The 19,355-nt window shown below is 42.0% G+C and overlaps 1 protein-coding gene across 2 annotated transcripts; it reads left to right on the top strand.

Moving 5' to 3' along the window:
* Positions 1-12: 12 nt before the first annotated feature.
* LOC107148639 (small cell adhesion glycoprotein) lies at positions 13-18,774 on the top strand. 2 transcript variants are annotated; one of them, XM_015493368.2, is made up of 4 exons: positions 13-38; positions 754-825; positions 17,070-17,147; positions 18,043-18,774. In XM_015493368.2, the coding sequence occupies exons 2-4, from the start codon at positions 792-794 to the stop codon at positions 18,219-18,221; spliced, it is 291 nt and encodes a 96-aa protein (XP_015348854.1). In that variant the 5' UTR covers positions 13-38; positions 754-791; the 3' UTR covers positions 18,222-18,774. The 2 variants fall into 2 exon arrangements, with proteins under 2 accessions (XP_015348854.1, XP_015348852.1); XM_015493366.2 differs by lacking the exon at positions 13-38 and adding an exon at positions 190-651.
* Positions 18,775-19,355: the final 581 nt, after the last annotated feature.

The raw sequence follows: 19,355 nt of genomic DNA, 5'->3' as shown, positions 1-19,355 counted from the left end.
CCGGCGCCCTTCTGCTCGCGGAGCCCTTCCGAGTGTCGGTAACTCAGGAGGGCTGCGGGGTGGGGCGCGGCGGCCCTCCGGGGCGAACACCCAACCCTCACGGTCCACGCATGACCCTCGACGTCCGCGGAGTTTGAGGGGGGTCCCTGGATGAGGGAGTCACAGGTTGGGGTTCCGCAAGGGCGCGCCAGTGGGTTCGGTGGGCTGTGCGCGGACGGCGCACTGGACAACGAAGGCAGGACTGTGGGGAAGCGGGCCAAGCACGGAGAAGCTGGGGTTTGAGACCCGCCGAAAGGCATCTGGGGGCCCCCTGCATCCCGTCTTGGTGTCTGATGGTCCCCCTGCCCCCACCCCGCGGAGCCTGACCCTGTCGGCCCTCTTCTGACACCTAGTGGATGGCTCCGCCCAAACTCCAGGCTGTAGCAGTCCAGGTACCTGTAGTCGCGCTTTGGCATTTGCAACACTTTGCCTAACTTTTTCGGCTCTTAAGAGGTTTCTTAGGTAAAAGTTGGGGGCCCTGTGAACGGGTCGCAAAGGTGGCACACCCCAGATACGGGGGACCCCGGATCTGCTCTTGGAGAGAGATTGTTACCTGGAGCCTGAGGAGATACTCAGAGAGACCCAAAGAGAAGGGTTGAAGACAAGCGAGCTGTAAGGGAAAAAGGAAGTGGGGAAGGGACTCCAGAAAACCTGGCACCAAAGGAATCTCCAGGCCCACCCACCTCATTACTGACTTTTTCCTTCTTCCTACAGATCTGCCTCTCCTGCAAGGTACTTAACCCTTGGCAGCAATGACTGACCTCCCGACTACGCCTTCTCCTGGAGGTAGGTGAAGGCCTTGCCTAACCCAGTAGCAAGAGAATTGTTCTACCTCTCCTACCCTTAGACTAGGCCTGGAATTCTCAGAGGCCTCAGCCCTCCCTGCTTGCCTCACACAAGAAAACGTCCTGGAAAGCAGGAGGCTACAGAGTGTGCCCCTTAGGGCAGTTTTATTCTGAAGTCTCCTGGACCAGGAGAGTTCTGGCCCTACTACTTAAAGCTTTATAACCTTGACTTTATGAAGTTCTTTATAAGCCTAAAGGAGCAGCTTTACATTCACCCCTCTAATCATTCATAGGTGTGGCAAAGAGTGTGGCAGCAACCCCCATAATTAAACATGGAAAAGGAACCTTTCAAAGATAAGGGAGGCAAAAGATAGTATAGCTAACCTTTAAGTTCCAGTTTCCTGGTTTGTAAAATAAGGAAAATTTTATGAGACTCTTTGTCCAGTTAAATGAGATAGTCCATATAAAACACCTAGAACAATGCCTAGTATCTAGAAAGCTCTAGTAACATTGAGTACTAGTTAGAAACCCACCTTTCCCTGGAAAGGGATTCTATCTTCTAATTCCACTCCACTTATATAGACCCAGTATCAAAACCCCATTGTTGGGGATAGTAGAGGATAGGAAAGGCAGCAGAATACAACAGACACTAGTATGGCAATATGTAAATCAATGGATGTGTAACTGATGTGATTCTGCAATCTGTATACGGGGTAAAAATGGGAGTTCATAACCCACTTGAATCAAAGTGTGAAATATGATATATCAAGAACTATGTAATGTTTTGAACAACCAACAATAAAAATTAAAAAAAAAAACAAACCCATTGTTCCCTGGAAGTATGCTCTGGCAGAGATCTACCTCATGACACTGAAAATGGATTCCCAGCTTCCGTTTTATAATCAGGCTGGGTCAAACAAACTATGAGATATTTACGTTTCTGGGTTTTTTTTGTTTTTTTTTGGTACCGGGGATGGAACTCAGGGGCACTCAACCACTGAGCCACATCCCCAGCCCTATTTTGTATTTATTTAGAGACAGGGTCTCACTGAGTTGCTTAGCGCCTTGCTGAGTCTCCCAAGCCACTGGGATTACAGGCGTGAACCATTGCACCCGGCTATTGATTGCTTTTTGCTAGACAGGGTGAGAGAGGAAGAACTGCTTGGCCTATATTCCTTCATTTTCATATGCAGTCTCATTTGTCATTAGAACCAACATTCCTGTTTATTGATATGAAAATGGGCAAATGATAACCCCCAGGGAAGTCCAAGACAGTGTCTCCTATGAATGGTGATGAATACAGTTCAGACTTGTAGTTGTCTGGTGAGAAGGCTAAGAAAAAGGAAAAATGAGCAAAAGTCTAGCTCAATCCACTGAGACCCCTCAGTGAGAAAGGGATCTGAGCATCCTTGGCAGGATGTGATTGTTTGTCCAGGCAAAAAGGGATGCATCTAAATACATCATTTAGATGATGGTAGTGCCATGTGTGAAGCTATAGAGACTGCGGCTTATCCAGAAGGGTGTTCAGCAGGAGAGGACAGGGGACTTCCAGAATGAACTGCCCATTGGGGAAAAGAGGTGATACTTGGGCAGTTGGCATGGCTGGTTAAGAGCTGAGCAAAGGGGAACCATTTACATTTTTTTCTTTCTTCCTTTTCAAAAATATATGATAAAATATAAATACTACAAGTGTTAACATTTAACCATTTTTGTGTGTATCTTTAGTGGTATTAAGTATAAACATTGTTGTGCCACCATCACCACCATCCATTCATCTTCCCAAATGAAACTCCATCCCGGTATAAACATTGACTCCCCATTCTCTCCTCCCCTGACCCCTGGCAACCACCATTCTACTTTCTATTTCTATGAATTTGACTCTTCTGTGTACCTTATATAAATAGAGTAATATAATTTTAGCCCTTTTACATCTGGCTTATTTCACTTGGCATAATGCCTTAAAGCTTCATCCATGTTGTAGCATCTGTCAGAATTTCCTTCCTTTTTAAATCTGAGTAATAGTCCATCGTATGTATATGCTACATTTGGTTTATCCATTTATCTGTTGGACCCTTGGGTTGCTTCTACCTTTTGGCTATTGTGAATAATGCCGCTTTGAACATGGGTATTCAAATATCTGTCTAAGTCTCTGCTTTCAGTTCTTTTGGATATATAACTGGAAGTGAAATTGCAGTATTATGTGGTAATTCTATGTTTAATTTTTTTTTTTAAGAACCACCGTGCCATTTTTCCTTGTGGCTATTCCATTTGACATTCGTACCAGCAATGTACAAAGGTTCCAATTTCTTCATATCTTATCAACACTTATTATTTTCTAGGGTTTTTGGAGTAGTCATACTGGGTGTAAAGTAGTATCTCACTGTGGTTTTGATTCACACTTCCCTAATAATTAGTGAAGCTGAGCATCTTTTTGTGTACTTATTGGCCATCTGGATATCTTTGGGAAAGTGTCTGTTCAAGTCTTTACCCATCTTTTAATTGAGTTGTTATATTGTTGTTTTGTTGATATTTACATTCTTGACCCAATGAGTGATATTTTAGGACATATCAATACCTACCCACAGGGTCCAAGCAAATGTAAGTTCAGGAACAGAAATGGAGAAAAGAATAGCAATCACAGGGGCTGGGGTGGTGGCTCAATAGTAGAGCACTTGCCTAGCATGTGTAAGGCACTGGGTTTGATTCTTAGCACCACATAAATAAATAAAGGTATTAAAAAGAAGAAGAAGAATAGCAATCACGGACAGGAAGACAGCTTATTCTTTGAAGGATGAGATCAAGAGTCCAGCTTTCCACTCCACCCTTTCTGCCAATGCCTCCTCCACATCCCTGTGCCCAAACTGTAGAGATATCCTAAAGGAGATATCCTTCAGGGGTGGAAAGTAAGACTGATTTATAACCTTTCTGGGCCCTTGGCACATTTGCCTTTGTGTGCTTCTTCATTTAAAAAAAAGTTAAAAATCGTATTTTATAACTGCATTGGCATAAGGAAGATATAATAATATTATCTATCTATAGTTAATAATCAATATAGCAACATTAATATTATTTAACCTAAAATTTGTTGTTTCTACTCATTTTAAAGGAAATTAAAATTAAAATCATTAAAAAGCATTTTCATGGGCCCACAGAAGTGCTGTGCACCCTAGGCACCTTGCCCAGTGCAGAAGTCAGCCCTGTTAGAAACAGGACAAATGGAACTTTGCCTTGGTGGGCTCTGCCCACCCCACCAGGGAAAGCCCATCTCTTGCCACCTAATAATCATATTAGCTACCTCCCAGGTCACCCTCACGATTTTAAGATACTTAGCATTTTTCTCCTTCCTTCTTTCCTCCCTTCTTCCCTTCTTTTCTTTCTTGAATTGAACCTAAGGGTACTACACCTCAGCCTTTTATTTTTAATTTATTTTGAGACAGGGCCTTACTAAGTTGCTGAGTCTGGACTCCAATTTGTAATCCTCCTGTCTCAGCCTTCCAAATCACTGGGATTACAGGCATTTTTCATTGTGCATATTCCTTGTCACAACCTGTGAGTCAGGTTTTATTCTCATTTTACTGAAGCAAAAGCCAAGGTTCAAGAAAGTTAAGAAATTTTCAGTGATTAAGAGAATTTCCCGGGCTGGGGATCTAGCTCAGTTGGTAGAGTGCTTGCCTCACATGCACAAGGCCCTGGGTTCAATCCCTAGCACCACCAAAGAGAGAGAGAGAGAGAGAGAGAGAGAGAGAGAGAATTTCCCAATATGGTGCAGTTAATCATGACAGGCAGGATTTTATGCCAAATCTGTCTCACTCCAAGCCTGTGTTCTTTCCCTCATGGTCTACTGCTCCCAAGGTCTCACTCCACCCCACTGTCCACTCAGCACACATGAAAGAGAAGGAAGGAGAAGGGACAAAATTCCAGGGTGGATTCCCACGGTAAGGAGAACTGGGGGAGTCGCCTTTTTGCTGGGCAAAAAAAAAGTAGGTTGGCAGCCTCAGGAAGCAACAGATCTGATGCCTCGGTGATAAGAGCTTTAGTTCCACCTGGGAACAAGGACCACAAAGAAACCAGCCAGTATCTGTGTCAACAAGAAGACTGAATGAACAGAATAGATCTTAAAGGTCATTTCTGTTGGTTGGGACTTGGGTGGAGCCTTTAATCTTGTTGTGGTCCTCTGCCCTGGCCTCCCACCTATAATAAAAATGGTCCTGGGGGGGCTGGGGTTGTGGTTCAGTGGTAAAATTCTTGCCTAGCACATGCGACGCCCTGGGTTCGATCCTCAGCACCACATAAAAATAAATAAAATAAGGTATCGTGTCCAACTACAACTAAAAAATAAATATTTAAAAAAAATGGTCCTGCAGTCTTCCCAAACCTAAGAAGGGAAGGTAGAGAATAGCATTATTATTTCTTTGTTTGGACAAGTTGACAAGAAAAAACTGGAAAGGAACAGAAGATAATGGGGGGAAGGTTTTAATCCATTCCCCCTCCCTTTTTTTAATACTTTTATTTTATTTATTTATTTTTATGTGATGCTGAGGATTGAATCCAGGGCCTCACGCATGCTAGGCAAGCGCTCTACCACTGAACCACAACCCCAGCGCCCCCAACTCCCTTTTTTTAGGTGCTGGAGATGGAACCCAGGGCCTTGCACATGCTAAGCCAGCGCTCGGCCACTGAGCTCACCCAAGCATGTTGCTTCCCTTTTCATGCCAGGCTTCCTGAACTGAGTTTACTTTGTTGTTGTTGTCTATTTTTTTCATTTAAAAATTAATACATGTTGGCTGGGTGTGGTGATGCACACCTGTAATTCCAGAGACTCAGGAAGCTAAAGCCAGAGGATTGCAAGTTCAAGGCCAGCCTCAGTAATTTGGTAAGCCAATTAGCAACGTAGTGAGACCCTGCCTCAAAATAAGAAATAAAAAGGATTGAGGTAAAGCACCCATGGGTTCAAGCCCCAGTACCAAAAAAAAAAAAAAAAAAAGCCCCTTAGTGAAAGCCTTCTAGACCTTTCCTTTCCTGTGTACATACAGACATGGGTGTGCATGTTTATAAAGATGTTTTTTTAAATTTTCTTTTTTTTTTTTACAAAGATTTATTCATATTATGCATATTATGTGGCAATTTGCTTTTTTGTCAAGCAGTATACATACTCTGTCCTGGTAATGTTGTAGACCTACCCCATTCTTTTTTATGGAGGGACTGGGAGGGGGGCAGGGTTTTTTTGTTTTGTTTTGTTTTTTGCAGTTGTAGATGAACACAATGCCTTTGTTTTATTTGTTTACTTTTATGTGATACTAAGGATCAAACCCAGTGCCTCACACATGCTAGACAACAGCTCTGCCACTGAGCTACAGTCCCACCCCAGGACAAGGTTTTGATATATTTCCCAGGCTAGTCTTAAACTCCTGGGCTCAAGTGATCCTCCTGCCTTAGCCTCCCAAGTAACTGGGACTACAGGTGCCCATGTCACTATGCCCAACCCTAACACATTCTCTCTCTCTCTCTCTTTTTTTTTTTTTTTAGTTGTCAGTGGACCTTCCTTCCTTCCTTTCTTTCTTTCTTTTTTTCTTTCTTTGTGGTGCTGAGAATTGAACCCAGTGACTCAGACATTCTAGGCAAGTGCTCTGCCACTGAGCCACAGCCCAGCCCCTATCACATTCTCTTTAACAATTGTATGGTGTTTCCAGAATGGATGGCCTGTAATTATTTCAGTATTTCTCTACTGACAGACATTCAGAAATGTGTCACTCTTGCAAAAAGTGCCACAGTGAACACCCTTTCCATTCTGCCACAAAACACAGAGAACACTATCCAATGGATGTGTAAATAAAATGCCCAACTGAAGACAAAGAAGAGAACTTGGAGAGTTGGTAGTGTGCTGTGGACTGAGGAGAGAGGCTTGAAACACCACTCAGCTAACTGCTGAGCAATCCATGGCTACATGATTCAGCTTGCTCATCTGCACATTCTTGGGGTGGAGATAAAGTGATGTGTGTTTTATAAACTGCAGATCATAAATATTGATTGTAATTCTGATACTAAAACCTGAAGGCCTTGCTCATAAGCTCCCAGGACACTGTGTGAGGGGTTCAAAGTTTTGATTTTCTTATTTATTCTTGGCAGTGTTGGAAGTTGAACCCAGGGCTTCATGCAGACTAGGCAGATGCTCTGTCACTGGGTTTCATCCTTAAATATTTTATTTTTGAAGAATTTTAGATTTATAGAAACTGTCAGTTTTCTCTAATGACATTATCTTCTATGCACATACATTCGTGAAAACCAAGAAATTAACATTGGTACAATATGATTAGTCTATAATTAAACTGTAGACTTTGCTGAAATTTTACCAGTTCAAAAATTGGATTTGGGGGCTGGGGATGTGGCTCAAGCAGTAACGCGCTTGCTTGCCATGTGCGGGGCACTGGGTTCGATCCTCAGCACCACATAAAATAAAATAAAGATGTTGTGTCCACCGAAAACTGAAAAATAAATATTAAAAAAAAATTCTCTCTCTCTCTCTCTTCTCTCTCTCTCTCTCTGTCTTTAAAAACAATTGAATTTGAAGAGAACTCTGATAGAACACTTTGAATTTATAAAATTTTTTGAAATTAATCTGAGAGAGGTCCTGAGGGTCAGCTTGGTTCAACTCTTATTCTGTGTTCAGATTTTTCTCTCCACAGTAGTCCATGAACCTGTGTTTGTTTTTTTCTTCTCTCTGTCCAGGAGACATCTGTCTTTTCCCTCTATTTTCTGTGCTTAGTCCTCTTGAATAGTCACCCCTTGGCCTACTAGAAGGCAGAATTCAAGCCTAGCTCTCCCTGAATTTTCTCTTGCAAACTTTCCTTATCTGACATGGTTTGCCTGGACACCTAAAAATTGTGACAGCAAATGAGCTCAGCAGTCTAGGAGTGGGACAAAGTAGGGCTGCACTAAACCCCTGCATGCTAAATCCAGGTAGAAGGTATCAGTGAAGTGCACACCAAAACCAAAGACCTTGCGAAAACTCTGGAGATATGTATAGATCTAGATATATATACAGTATATATATATGCCATATTGTGTGTGTGTATGTGTGTGTGTGTGTGTGTATATATATGCTATAATCATTATTATTGCCCTAATATATTGGACTTTCTTGTTTTTTGACTTAATAATTTTATTTTTGATTACATGAAGGTCTTAACCTGACCTAGGTGTGATTTGGCATAACAATATCAATCCAAAACAACTAAGGTCAAATCTCAGGGGAAGAACTTCTGTCTATACTGGCAACATTTTATTCAGACAAGTTTTACTGCCCCACTTACTTAGTCCTTAAAGTCAGACTAAATTAGTTTCCCCTTCTCACAAGGATATTATAAACAGTTTTATCACATTTGGGGGACCTCTATCAACTCATGCAGCACCTTCGTCTCTCCTTAAGCCCCCTCCCTATCCTCATTCTTATTCATTCATTCACTAATACTGGGGATTGAACCAGGGGTGCTCTACTACTGAGCCATATCCCCATCCCTTTTTATTTTTTATTTTGAGACAGGATCTTTCTAAGTTGCTCGGGCTGGCCTCAAATTTCCTCCTGAGTAGCTGGAATTACAGGCATGTGCCACCATGCCTGATCCTCTCCTCACTTTTAACAGATGACATTGCATCCTATTTTCTTGAGCAAATTCAAGTTCTCAGAAGAGAACTGCCAAAGCCCCACCCCCATCTCCCTCCTACTTGTGTCTGTGCCACCTACTCTGCATTTCCTGCTATTAAAATGGATCCACTCTGCTCCCGTCTGCAGTCAACCCCTCTATTTGTGCATGAGGTCCCTTTCTTTCAAGGACATCGTTCTAGCCACTCTCCCCCGATTGTTCCCTCTCATATGAGTCATTCCTGTCCATACATAAACATGCTGGCATTTCTCCCATCCTAAAAACAAAACAACCAAACTCCCTTTCCCCTCTAGTCACAGCCCTATTTCTCTGCTCACCTTCACAGAAAAACTTCTTGTAAGAGTTTATTTATATTTTGCCTCCAGTGCTTCTTCCATTTCTTTTTTGAACCCACCCTAAACCACAGTTTTATATTCAGCATTTCACCAGCACTTGCAAAGGTCATTTGTGACCTCTGTGTGGTGAAATTCAGTGAACAGTCCTCATACTTGATCTGTTTACCTGCTATTCAGTCTCCTTAGGCTTAGTCCTTGGCCCTCTTTATGTGTACTTCCTGCCCTCTTTATGTGTACTTCCTGTCTTTCCCACCCTATTGGTCTTCAGTATACTGATGGGTTGGGATTTTTTGTTTGTTTTTTGTTTTAATCTCCTATCCCAATCTCTTCTCAAAATTCTAGTCTGACATCTGCACTTGTGTATCTGATAAACAGTCATGTCCCTTCCAAGTCTGTTTCTCCTTCAGGCTTCCTTATCTTGGATAATAGCATGCCTTACCTCCTTTCAGGTACTCAGGCCCAAAACATTGGTGTCATCCTTGATTCTACCCCACATCCAATGTGTCAGTCCTTGCTTCACAATAGAATGGAACCCCATCACTTTCTTACTGGGCTGCTGCTAAGTCCAATCAAGGCTTTTGTGTAAACTGGAAAGTCTCCCCCTTTAGTTTTGTAGAGTACAACCTGCTTTTACCCTTGCCCCCACCTTTCCACAACCTATTGTTCACACAGTAGTCACAGGGATCTTTTAAGATCAATTCCCGGGTGGGGCTGTGACTCAGGCATGAATGAGGGAGGCCCTGGGTTCTATTCCCAGCACTACAAAAAATCAAAAATAAATCTCTGCTTCAGTTATGTGTTGCTGCCTAACAAACCACCCCAAAACTTGATAGCTTAAAATAATAATTTGCCTGAGAGTGTAGGTCAGTGTTAGAGCACTTGTCTAGTATGTATAAAGGTATAAAGTTGTCTTCAGTGCTCACAACACAACAAATCAAAATCAATTTATGATTTTTGACAGTTCATTGGGTTGGTTGGACATACCTCTGGTGACTTCACCTGTGCTCAGTTGCATAGCTACAAGGTCCAAAGTGGCCTTCCCCACACATCTGACAGTTGATGCCATCTGAGCCATGAGTGTTTGGTTTCCCTTCACATGACCTCTTATTCCCCTTTGGACTAATTGGACTTCCTCACAACATGGTGGTCTCAGGGTTTCAGAAGTAGTCTTTGGAATTCCAGGCCCCATCCCAGACCTACAGAATCAGAGTTGGCATTTTAACAAGAACCTTAAGAGATTGTTTTGAACAACAAAGCTTAAAAAGCATTACTTTAAAATTGAAATTTAATCTGTTTCTGTTCAGAAACCTATAAAAGCTTCTCATCACAGAGGAACTGAGGCCCTGCCAGATGCAAGGTAGCATGCCTGAAATCCCAGCAGCTCAGAAGACTGAGGCAGGAGGATCAAAAGTTCAAGGCTGCCTCAGCAACTTAGCAAGACTCTTGGCAACTTAGTGAGACCCTGTCTCAAAATAAAAAATAAAAATGGCTGGGGATGTAGCTCAGGGGTGAAGTGGATTCAATCCTCAGTATCAAAACAAAAATAAAACTCAGGTCCTGCTGGGTGTGATGGCGCATATCTGTAATCCCAGTGGCTCGGAGACTGAGACAGGAGGATCACGAGTTCAAAGCCAGCCTCAGCAAAAGTGAGGCTCTAAGCAACTCTGTGAGACCCTGTCTCTAAATAAAATACAAAATAGGGCTGGGTATGTGGCTTAGTGGCTGAGTGCCCCTGAGTTCAATCCATGGTACCAAAAACAACTGAGGTCCTTTTAGTGGCCTACTAGGCCCACATTCAGTTATCTCCTTGACTTCATCTCCTCTTCTTCTTGTTCTATCCTATGCCTTGAACATGCCCAGCATGCTCCAGCCCAAGTACTTTTAACTTGAACTTTCTGTTTTCTCTGCCAGGAATATTCCTCTCCCAGATCTTTGTATGACTGCCTCCCTCATCTTCTTTAGTTCTTTACCCAAATTGCCTCATCAGTAAAGCTTTCCCGGATTCCATACTTAAAATTGTAACCCACTCCACATCCCTACTCCCTATCCCTTTCCTGCTTGTATTTATTTTTACTTATGCATTTTGTTTATTGTTTACCATCTTCTCCCTATAACAATGCAAATTGTATGAAGAGAAGGGTTTTTGTTTGTATGTAGTAAAATTATACATAACATAAAATTTACCATTTTAATCTTTTTTTTGGGGGGGGGGGATGTGCTGAGGATTGAACCAGAGCACGTTACCACTGACCTATGTCCCCAGCACCGCCCCCCATTCCCTGGGTTTTTTTTTTTTTTTTTTTCAGTTTTATTTTGAAACAGGGTCTTGCAAAGTTGCCCAGACTGGCCTCCAACTTGCCATCTTTCTGTATCAGCCTCCTGAGTTGCTGGAATTACAGGCTTGAGCCATCATGCCTAGCTCAGTTTAACCATTTTTAAGTGTGCAGCCCTGTGCATTACGTACATTCACATTGTCAGACATTTACTGTTGTCATTATCCATTCCAGAACTTTTTAATCATCTCAGACTGAAACACTACACCCATTAAACATTCATTCCATATTCTCTAAGCTTCTGACAACCTCCATTCTATTTTCTGTCTCTATGCATTTTGATTATTCTAGATAATCAATATAAGTAGAATCAGATAAGTAGAATAAGTAGAATCAGATATTTGTCCTTTTGTGCCTGGCTTGTTTTACTTAGCAAAATATCTTCCAGATGCTTTTTTAAAAAAAAAAATATTTTTAGTTATACATGAACACAATGCCTTTATTTTATTTATTTATTTTTATGTGGTGCTGAGAATCAAACCCAGTGCCTCACATGTGCTAGGCGAGTGCTCTGCCACTGAGACATAACCCAGCCCCCAGATTCTTCCATGTTGTAACATCAGAATTTCCTTCCTTTTTAAGGCTGAATAATATTTCACAGAGTTTGTGAACACACAGACACACACATTTGGTTTATCCATTCATTTGTAGATGGACATTTAAATTGTCTCACCTATGACTATTGTAAATAATGCTACTATGAACACTGGTATACATATCATTGAGTCCCATTCATTTCTTTTAGGTATATATATTCAGAAATGGGATTACTGGATCTATGATACTTTTATTTAGTTTTTGGAGGAACAGTAATGGTAGAAGCTCTTTCCTGGTTCATTCACTGATCTGTGCCCAGAGCCTAGCACAGGGTTCACACTCATTAAATGCTTATTGAATTAACTTTTTAATTTCTGTCTACAATCCTAGAATCTCAGTCTAAGAAGGCTACACAGCTTGCCTGCCCCAGCCTGCTCTTGGTGGTCCCATACTTACCCTTAATGATTGCTCTTCAGAGTTCAAGGCCCCTGAAGCAGGCCCTAATAACTTGTTCCAGAATGTTGCTGGGGAAGCCCGTCAAGCTCACTAGTTATTTACAGAATCCACCTTCTAGCCAAGTGCAGGGTGCACACCTGTATTCCCAGCAACTTGGGAAGCTGAGGCAGGAGAATCACAAGTTTAAGGCCAATCTGGGCAACTTAATGAGACCCTGTCTTAAAATCAAAAGGGGTGAGGATGTAGCTCAGTGGTATAGCACCTCTGGGTTCAATCCTCAGTCCTTCAGGTCTGGCCCCTTTCTCTTCCTCAGAAGCTCTTATGTTACCAACAGAGATGCTATTTACAAGCTGTCAGATCCCTTGACATGTCTCTGGACCCCTTTTAGATTGGCCTGGCACTTTAAATAATGGGAAGCTTCCTTTTTCTCGATCTCACTTCTCCATTCCCCAAGGCTCCTACTGCTCCATAGTGTAAAAATCATTCTCTTTGATAGGAAACAGAGGCCAAAAAGTGCTGAGGGAATTCTGCTTTCTCCTACCTCCAACCTGACATCTTCAGTCCCAAACATCAAGTCTAGCTCTTTCCATGTTCTGATTCCAAATACAATGTTTTTGAAATTGTCCTTCAAATTTGTTTGCAACTTTGAACTACATATAGCTTCCTGACACTATTCTTCTAAGTCTCTGGCATCCTCTAATGTAGGCATTTCTGCTGGAAAACATTACGTATATTTTTTGAAAGATTCATTCTGAAATTACACTATTGAACAAGGACTTCAGGAAAAAATAGCAGTGGGGCACACAGCACAATTCTTACAGAACATTGCAACCAGCGCTCTGATCAAATATAACAACCCCAGTAAAAATATTGGCAGAGTTCAGTCCCCACTAGCATTTGAACCTTGAGTCCCAGTCAGTCCTTTGCAGCCAGGGCTGGGTGCTTCCTTCTTCTAGATGTAGATTCCAGAGAGACTTTGCTTCTAGTACTGACCATTTCATTAAAAATGAAAATCTGAGGGCTGGGGTTGTAGCTCAGTGGTACAGCACATGCCTAGTATGTGTGAGGTAGTGGATTCAATCCTCAGCACCATATAAAAACATAAATAAACAAAAAAAGGTATCATGTCCATCTACAACTAAAAAAATTTTTTAAATAAAAATAAAATATCTGAGGAAGGTATGTCTTCTTCATTAACTCATTATTTTAGTTTCAAGGTAAATTGCTTTTCACTTCCCTCATCTGTGCTTACTGCTTCTACAGATGGCATAATATAAGTGGAAACCAACTATATCCAAAGAAGGCATTCTATTGAATTTTTTTTTCTCTCAAGGTCTTCCTATATTGATAAAATGTTCTCCTGAGGCAGAAGGATCACAAGTTTTAGGCCAATATGGACATTTAGTGTGAGGCCCTGTCTCTAAAATAAAAGAGCTGGAATGTAGCTCAGTGGTAGAACACCCTGGGTTTGATTCCCCAGTACCACCTCTCCCCTGCCTCCCCACCACACAAAAGGTTTTTCTAGTTGTGAGAAAGCTTGCCTCTGCTCAGGTCAAGAACTAAAGCTAGGAAAGTTGTATATGAATGAACATGCTGTCCACATTACACCAGTATGCACATTATCTTCTCCTGACCAATCACCTATGATCAAGTTCACTTTAAATCTGTATTTGATTGTAATCTGGCTTTTCTTATAGGTATCCATACCTCTCCCGACTCTCTCTTTCTCACTCACTCTCTCTTTCCTGGAAGCACTCAGGATCAAACCTAGGACCTTGTACATGCTACGCAAGTGCTCTGCCACTGAGCTACATCCCCAGCCCACCTGTATCCATCCCTTTTAAACCCTTAAACATTTTGGAAAGTTTGTGTTGCCTTATAGTTACGTTTCACTATTGGGAAAAAAAAGGACAGTAGTAGAAGCATTTGGCATGAATATTTTGCTTGGGCTTTGAGATAAGTAGTCCTAGATTCAGATCTTGGTCCATCTCTGTTACTTCATGTGGAATATGAGTCATGCCTCTTAACTCTCCTTGGGCCTCAGGGTCCACATCTGCAAACAGAAACTCCCACTTTGAAGTGATGGTGTTAATTAATAATAATGTATATAAAGTACCTAGCACAAATTAGGGTCTTAGTAACTGGCAGTTTTATAATTGGGTTCATTTGCAGAATTTCCCAAACAGGAATTACCTTCCCTCTCAGATTCTCTTTCCAGGGATTCTTCTGTATCTGTTCTCTAAAACATACTAAAATTCAGCTCCATGGTTAGTCTCTGGTTGACCTCATCACAGGTACATTCTCAGCTTCTATGTCAATGTCTCTGGCACATGGTAGGTGCAGAGTATATTGTTGATTAATTGAAGTGAAATGACTCATCTTTATATTTAGACCTCAAACATACATTAACATTCTCAGTGTTTGTGTATCTTAAATTTGTATATGTTTAAGGAAGGCAAAACTAGAAGCAGCCTTTTTGGATCAATGGTGGGAATATGGAGTGTGGGCCTGGCAGATTTTTAGGGAGGAAAGTACCTGTTGAGAGGAGACAGTCTGAGGTAATGACCAAGTAGAAAATCTTCAGGACCTCTTTTTGGTAGAACTCAGGATTTTGAAACCTAGTCTCAGAAATGACATCCCATCACTTTCGCCACAGTCTATTCATTAGAAGCAAGTCACTGGATCCATCCCACACACTAGAGGAGCCCATACACATGGTGTCAGTATTAGGAGGTGAGGATCTTCAGGACCCATCCTAGAAACTGCCCACCCCATTCCCATTTCACAAATGAAGAAACCTCTGAGGTTCACAACATCAGGGACCAACTCCATTAGTGGGTTCATTCTGTCATATAGATTCTTGCACACACTTCCTTGAGGTCATCCTGTAATTGGCTGGGCAGGATTCAAGCCCAAAACAGCTTTTCCTTTTAATCACTAAGCATATAGTTACCTTAAATGATACTTTAAGTAGTACCTATTATAATGATACTTACATGTTTTCTCATTTAGTCCACATAATAGCCTTGCAAAGTTGGTTGGTATAGTTTCCGTGGATAATAGATGTGAATGAACAAATCAAAGTCAAAAGGTGACTGAGGACACTACCATTTCTAATGGTATGTCCTGGCCAGGGTTTGGCCTGGCCTTTGGAAGAGGAAGAGGAAGCACCCTAGGCAGCCTACCTCTGCTTTCTCTGTTACAGGACCAGAACTGTTCATGAAGCTCCCCCTTGGCCTGTGTGAAAAGAACCCTCAAGACTCTTGACTCCTCTTAGCACAGGCTCACAAGTCACTATTGTTGACATAATTTCATTTGCCCTGGATGGAAACCTGAAGGTGTCAGGCACTGGGCAGGAACATGCTCATACTCTGTGCCAGCCATTCTGGCCTTTGAGTCTCAGAGCTCTAATCCGGGCTATTCTCTCTGCTTACAATGTGCCCTATCCTTGATATCCAGCGAACTCCTACCCCTACTTCAACTCTCAGTTCAAATATTACTTCCTTGGGAAGTCACACCTGGCTGGAAGACTGCATTAGGTCCCTCTACCAAATGCTTTTTTAAATGTGGGATTTCCTTTGTTATGCTTTTTGTAGTTCAGAACTGTGGAAACTGTGGGTGTGGTGGAGGGTAGGCTCTGTGAAGCTCTCCCTGTCTGCTTTCCTCCACCTGGCCAAGTGTGGATGGTCTAGAGTGCTGCTGTGGTTATTTATTGAATGAACACCAGGGTGATTCCAGGGTCAGCCAGGTGCCTTTGCTGGACAAACTCTAACCTGTAGTAACCTCTACTTAATTGTTACCTTTTCAAGCCGTTACATTAAAATACTAATTAAGAAAGAATTGAAGGGCTTCTTGACTTCCTGTGGAAACATTTTAAAGGGACTTCTGGAGGCTACAGTTTTATTATGCCCCAATTCTGGTAATGACTTAGCTGGAGTTTTCAAGCTCTGAAGGATAAATGGAGCACTACAGAAGCGGGTGCAGGATAGATTTTAGGACAGGAGAGGCCTGTTTCAGAGCCTTTTAAAGTATACAGCCTATCCTGGAAATACAGAAAAGGGTTTTCAATGAGGGTGGGGGTCATTATTTTATTAATTAAAAATGATTATAAAGAGCACTTGCCTAGCATGTGTGAGGCACTGAGTTCGATTCTCATCACCACATATAAATAAATGAATAAAATAAAGGTCCATTGACAACTAAAAAATTTTTTTTTAAAATGAACCCTGAAAAGAATGTACATACTATGATACTATAATATAAATAGCTATACAGGTACATATGCTCATCATTTGATTTCACTGATGTAAAAATATGTATTCTTGCCAACATGTAAAATTGGCATATGCCTATAATTCTAGCCACTTGGGAGGCTGAGGCAGGAGAATTGAAAGTTTGAGGCCAGCCTGAGCAACTCAGACCTTGTCTGAGTTGGGGGTAGGGTGGGTTGGGGATATAGTTCAGTTGCAAAGCGCCCCCGGTTCATTTTCCAGTAACTGCCAAAACACACACACACACATACACGTTCTTAATAATGACTTATCCTTACTGTTACTATGTCACAATAACCCTATAAAGTATTATTACCTGCCTTTTGAATATGAAATGACTGATGCATAGAGAGGTTAAGTAATTTTTCCAAGGTCATACAGCTAGTAAAGAACAGAGCTCACATTTGAAACCCAGTGAGTCAGGCTCAAAAGCCCATTCTCTTAACCACTGACCTAAGCAAAGATTCATTGTCTTTGGGAAGCAGTTTATTTTTTTCTCTGTTCTCCAAGTTTTTCTATTCAGATTTCCTATAAGAGCTGAATGATAACTTTTGAATAGGGGAAAAGGTGAGGTAATGAAATTTGAGGGACAAATATGCTTTAGAACAAAAGAATTTACACCATTTTCTTTTCCACTTTCTGAACTTTCCAGAACTGACCACCCCGCTTCTGCAGGCCACTGAGGCCCTGTCCCCAGAAGCTGAAGAAGCCAGCACAGCACTTATTGCAGGTAACAAAGGCTCTGAGCCAAATCCAAAGGACCGCTGGGATCAAGTGCCCTCTTGCTCCAGAGCAGCCTGTAACCTGGTGGGATGAACCAAGAACTAGGAAAAACACCACAACATCAGGGACCAAATCCATTAATGGGCTCATTCTGGCATATAGGTTCTTGCACTCACACGGCTATAAAAAACTTCTGTCAGAAGCACTGCTGGTAAATGCTAGGCTGGGAGGTGACCACAAATAGGCATTGGTGCATATGGACACTACACTCAAGTACGTGGGTAGGAATGAGGATATATATGGTTTGTTAAGTGAGTGAAGAAGAGGGAATGATCAGAGAAACTCTGCCAGAAGCTACGGATTTAAAAACACCCTTCCTGTTGGGATAACATGTTTACTTCCTTCCTTCCCATTTTCATCATAATCATCAGGAACTGGTTTGGGAGGGACATTCAGTTTTGTCAAAAACAAAAAGCATTGTGTCATTGCTGAGCAAGGTGGTACAGCTGACTCAGAACACTGAGGCAGGAGGAATGCAGTCTCATGGCCAGCCTCAACAACTTAACAAGACCCCCAATAACTTAGTGAGACTCTGTCTCAAAATAAAAAGGGTTGGGAATGTAGCTGAGTGATATAGTGTCCCTGGGTTCAATCCCTAATACTGCCCTATCTCCAAAAAAAAACTTTGCCTCCTTAAGAAATAGGAGATCCTGGATACCATGGGTACCATGGACCGTGGAAGTTGGACTTGGTGGGGGAATGTGAATTTGAAAGTGGACATTAACTAACTAAAAAAGAGAACTCTTAGGAGGAGTGAGGGAATCATCTAATTCAGGTGACCCAGTAAACCCCTGAGAGGTCCTCAATCCTGAAATATCTCCATTTTCCCTCTCCTTTCCAAGTTGTTATCACCGTGGTCTTCCTCACCCTGCTCTCGGTCGTGATCTTGATCTTCTTTTACCTGTACAAGAACAAAGGCAGCTACGTCACCTACGAACCTGCAGAAGGCGAGCCCAGCACCATCCTCCAGATGGAGAGTGACTCAGCCAAGGGCAGAGAGAAGGAGGAGTATTTCATCTAATGATTCTCAGCCCCAAGGAGCTAATTCCCAGCTCCAGGGCTAACACATCAACTATTTAATTTATTAGGGGAAAGTTTTTATCTGAAGCCAGTGAGTGACACTGATGTGGGCAATTCCAAGCTCCTTCCAGGGCATAGGCCCAAATGCCAACAGGACTGAACTCCCAGTCCATGACCAGGGACATGGAGAAAACTGCTTGTTTTTAACCAGGCCATGTAATAGAGTTGGTGTTTGTGACTTGCCAACAAGGTGGGGCTATGCTAGGGAACATTTGAGTATGTGCCTTAACAGGTTGAAGGGAGGAAAAAGAGTGTCACTGGCTATACTCTTGTTCCCTTACCTGGTCACCTAGCTGTAGCCCTAGTGGAGATATCCACAGAATTTCTTCTGAGGCTCAATATTATAGGAAAAGCCTGCTAGGAGGGATAGGAGACTCAGAGGATCTTACCTCCTGATAAATGTGCTGCATCCCTTGGTTTGAGCCCCCTTTTCCATGTTCCCCAACAACCTTATGCTATTTTTAGCCAAATTAAACTTTTTGATATAAAAATCAGGTTTTCATGTGCAAGGAGTAACTACATTCTGAATTATCTTTGCTTAAATTTTTTTTGACATCATTTTGTTTTGCTGTTTAACCATTTGCATATGTTCTAAACAATAAGGACCCTAGGGAAGTTCCAGAAATTCCCAGAACTATATCAGCAGTTTGAGACAGTGATGGTCCAGGAAGCTTGTCCCAGAAGAGCATCATCAGAAACATACCATGGGAGATGAGTTGGTTGTCTCCATGTTGGCAAGAGTCAGCAGGTCCCAAATCTCATATGTATGCACAGAGGGAACAAGGAAAAATCTACCTCCCTCCTTTTCCACCAGCTTCCTCACAATCGATCTAAGAAGCTTCTTGAATTTAGTTTCAAAATGAGGTGTTTAAAAGGTACAATATTTTGGTATAAATTATTGCTCCTCAGATATTGTTTACTTTGGAATTAAGCTAGCCCTCCTTCAAGGTCTTTATGTATTGACTTCATTGTCCAAGCTCAAGCAACCCAAGATCCAAAGGCTGAGCAATCAATCTTGGCAGCCTAGATTCCAGTATTTCCCCACACAGAGCTTTGGGAAAACTAACTGAAGGTC

Source organism: Marmota marmota, unplaced genomic scaffold, assembly GCF_001458135.2.
Source record: "Marmota marmota marmota unplaced genomic scaffold, marMar, whole genome shotgun sequence".
Classification (NCBI taxonomy): Eukaryota; Metazoa; Chordata; class Mammalia; order Rodentia; family Sciuridae; genus Marmota; species Marmota marmota.
The sequence above is the reverse complement of the archived record's forward strand: the minus strand, read 5'-3'. Positions and strand labels throughout refer to the sequence as shown.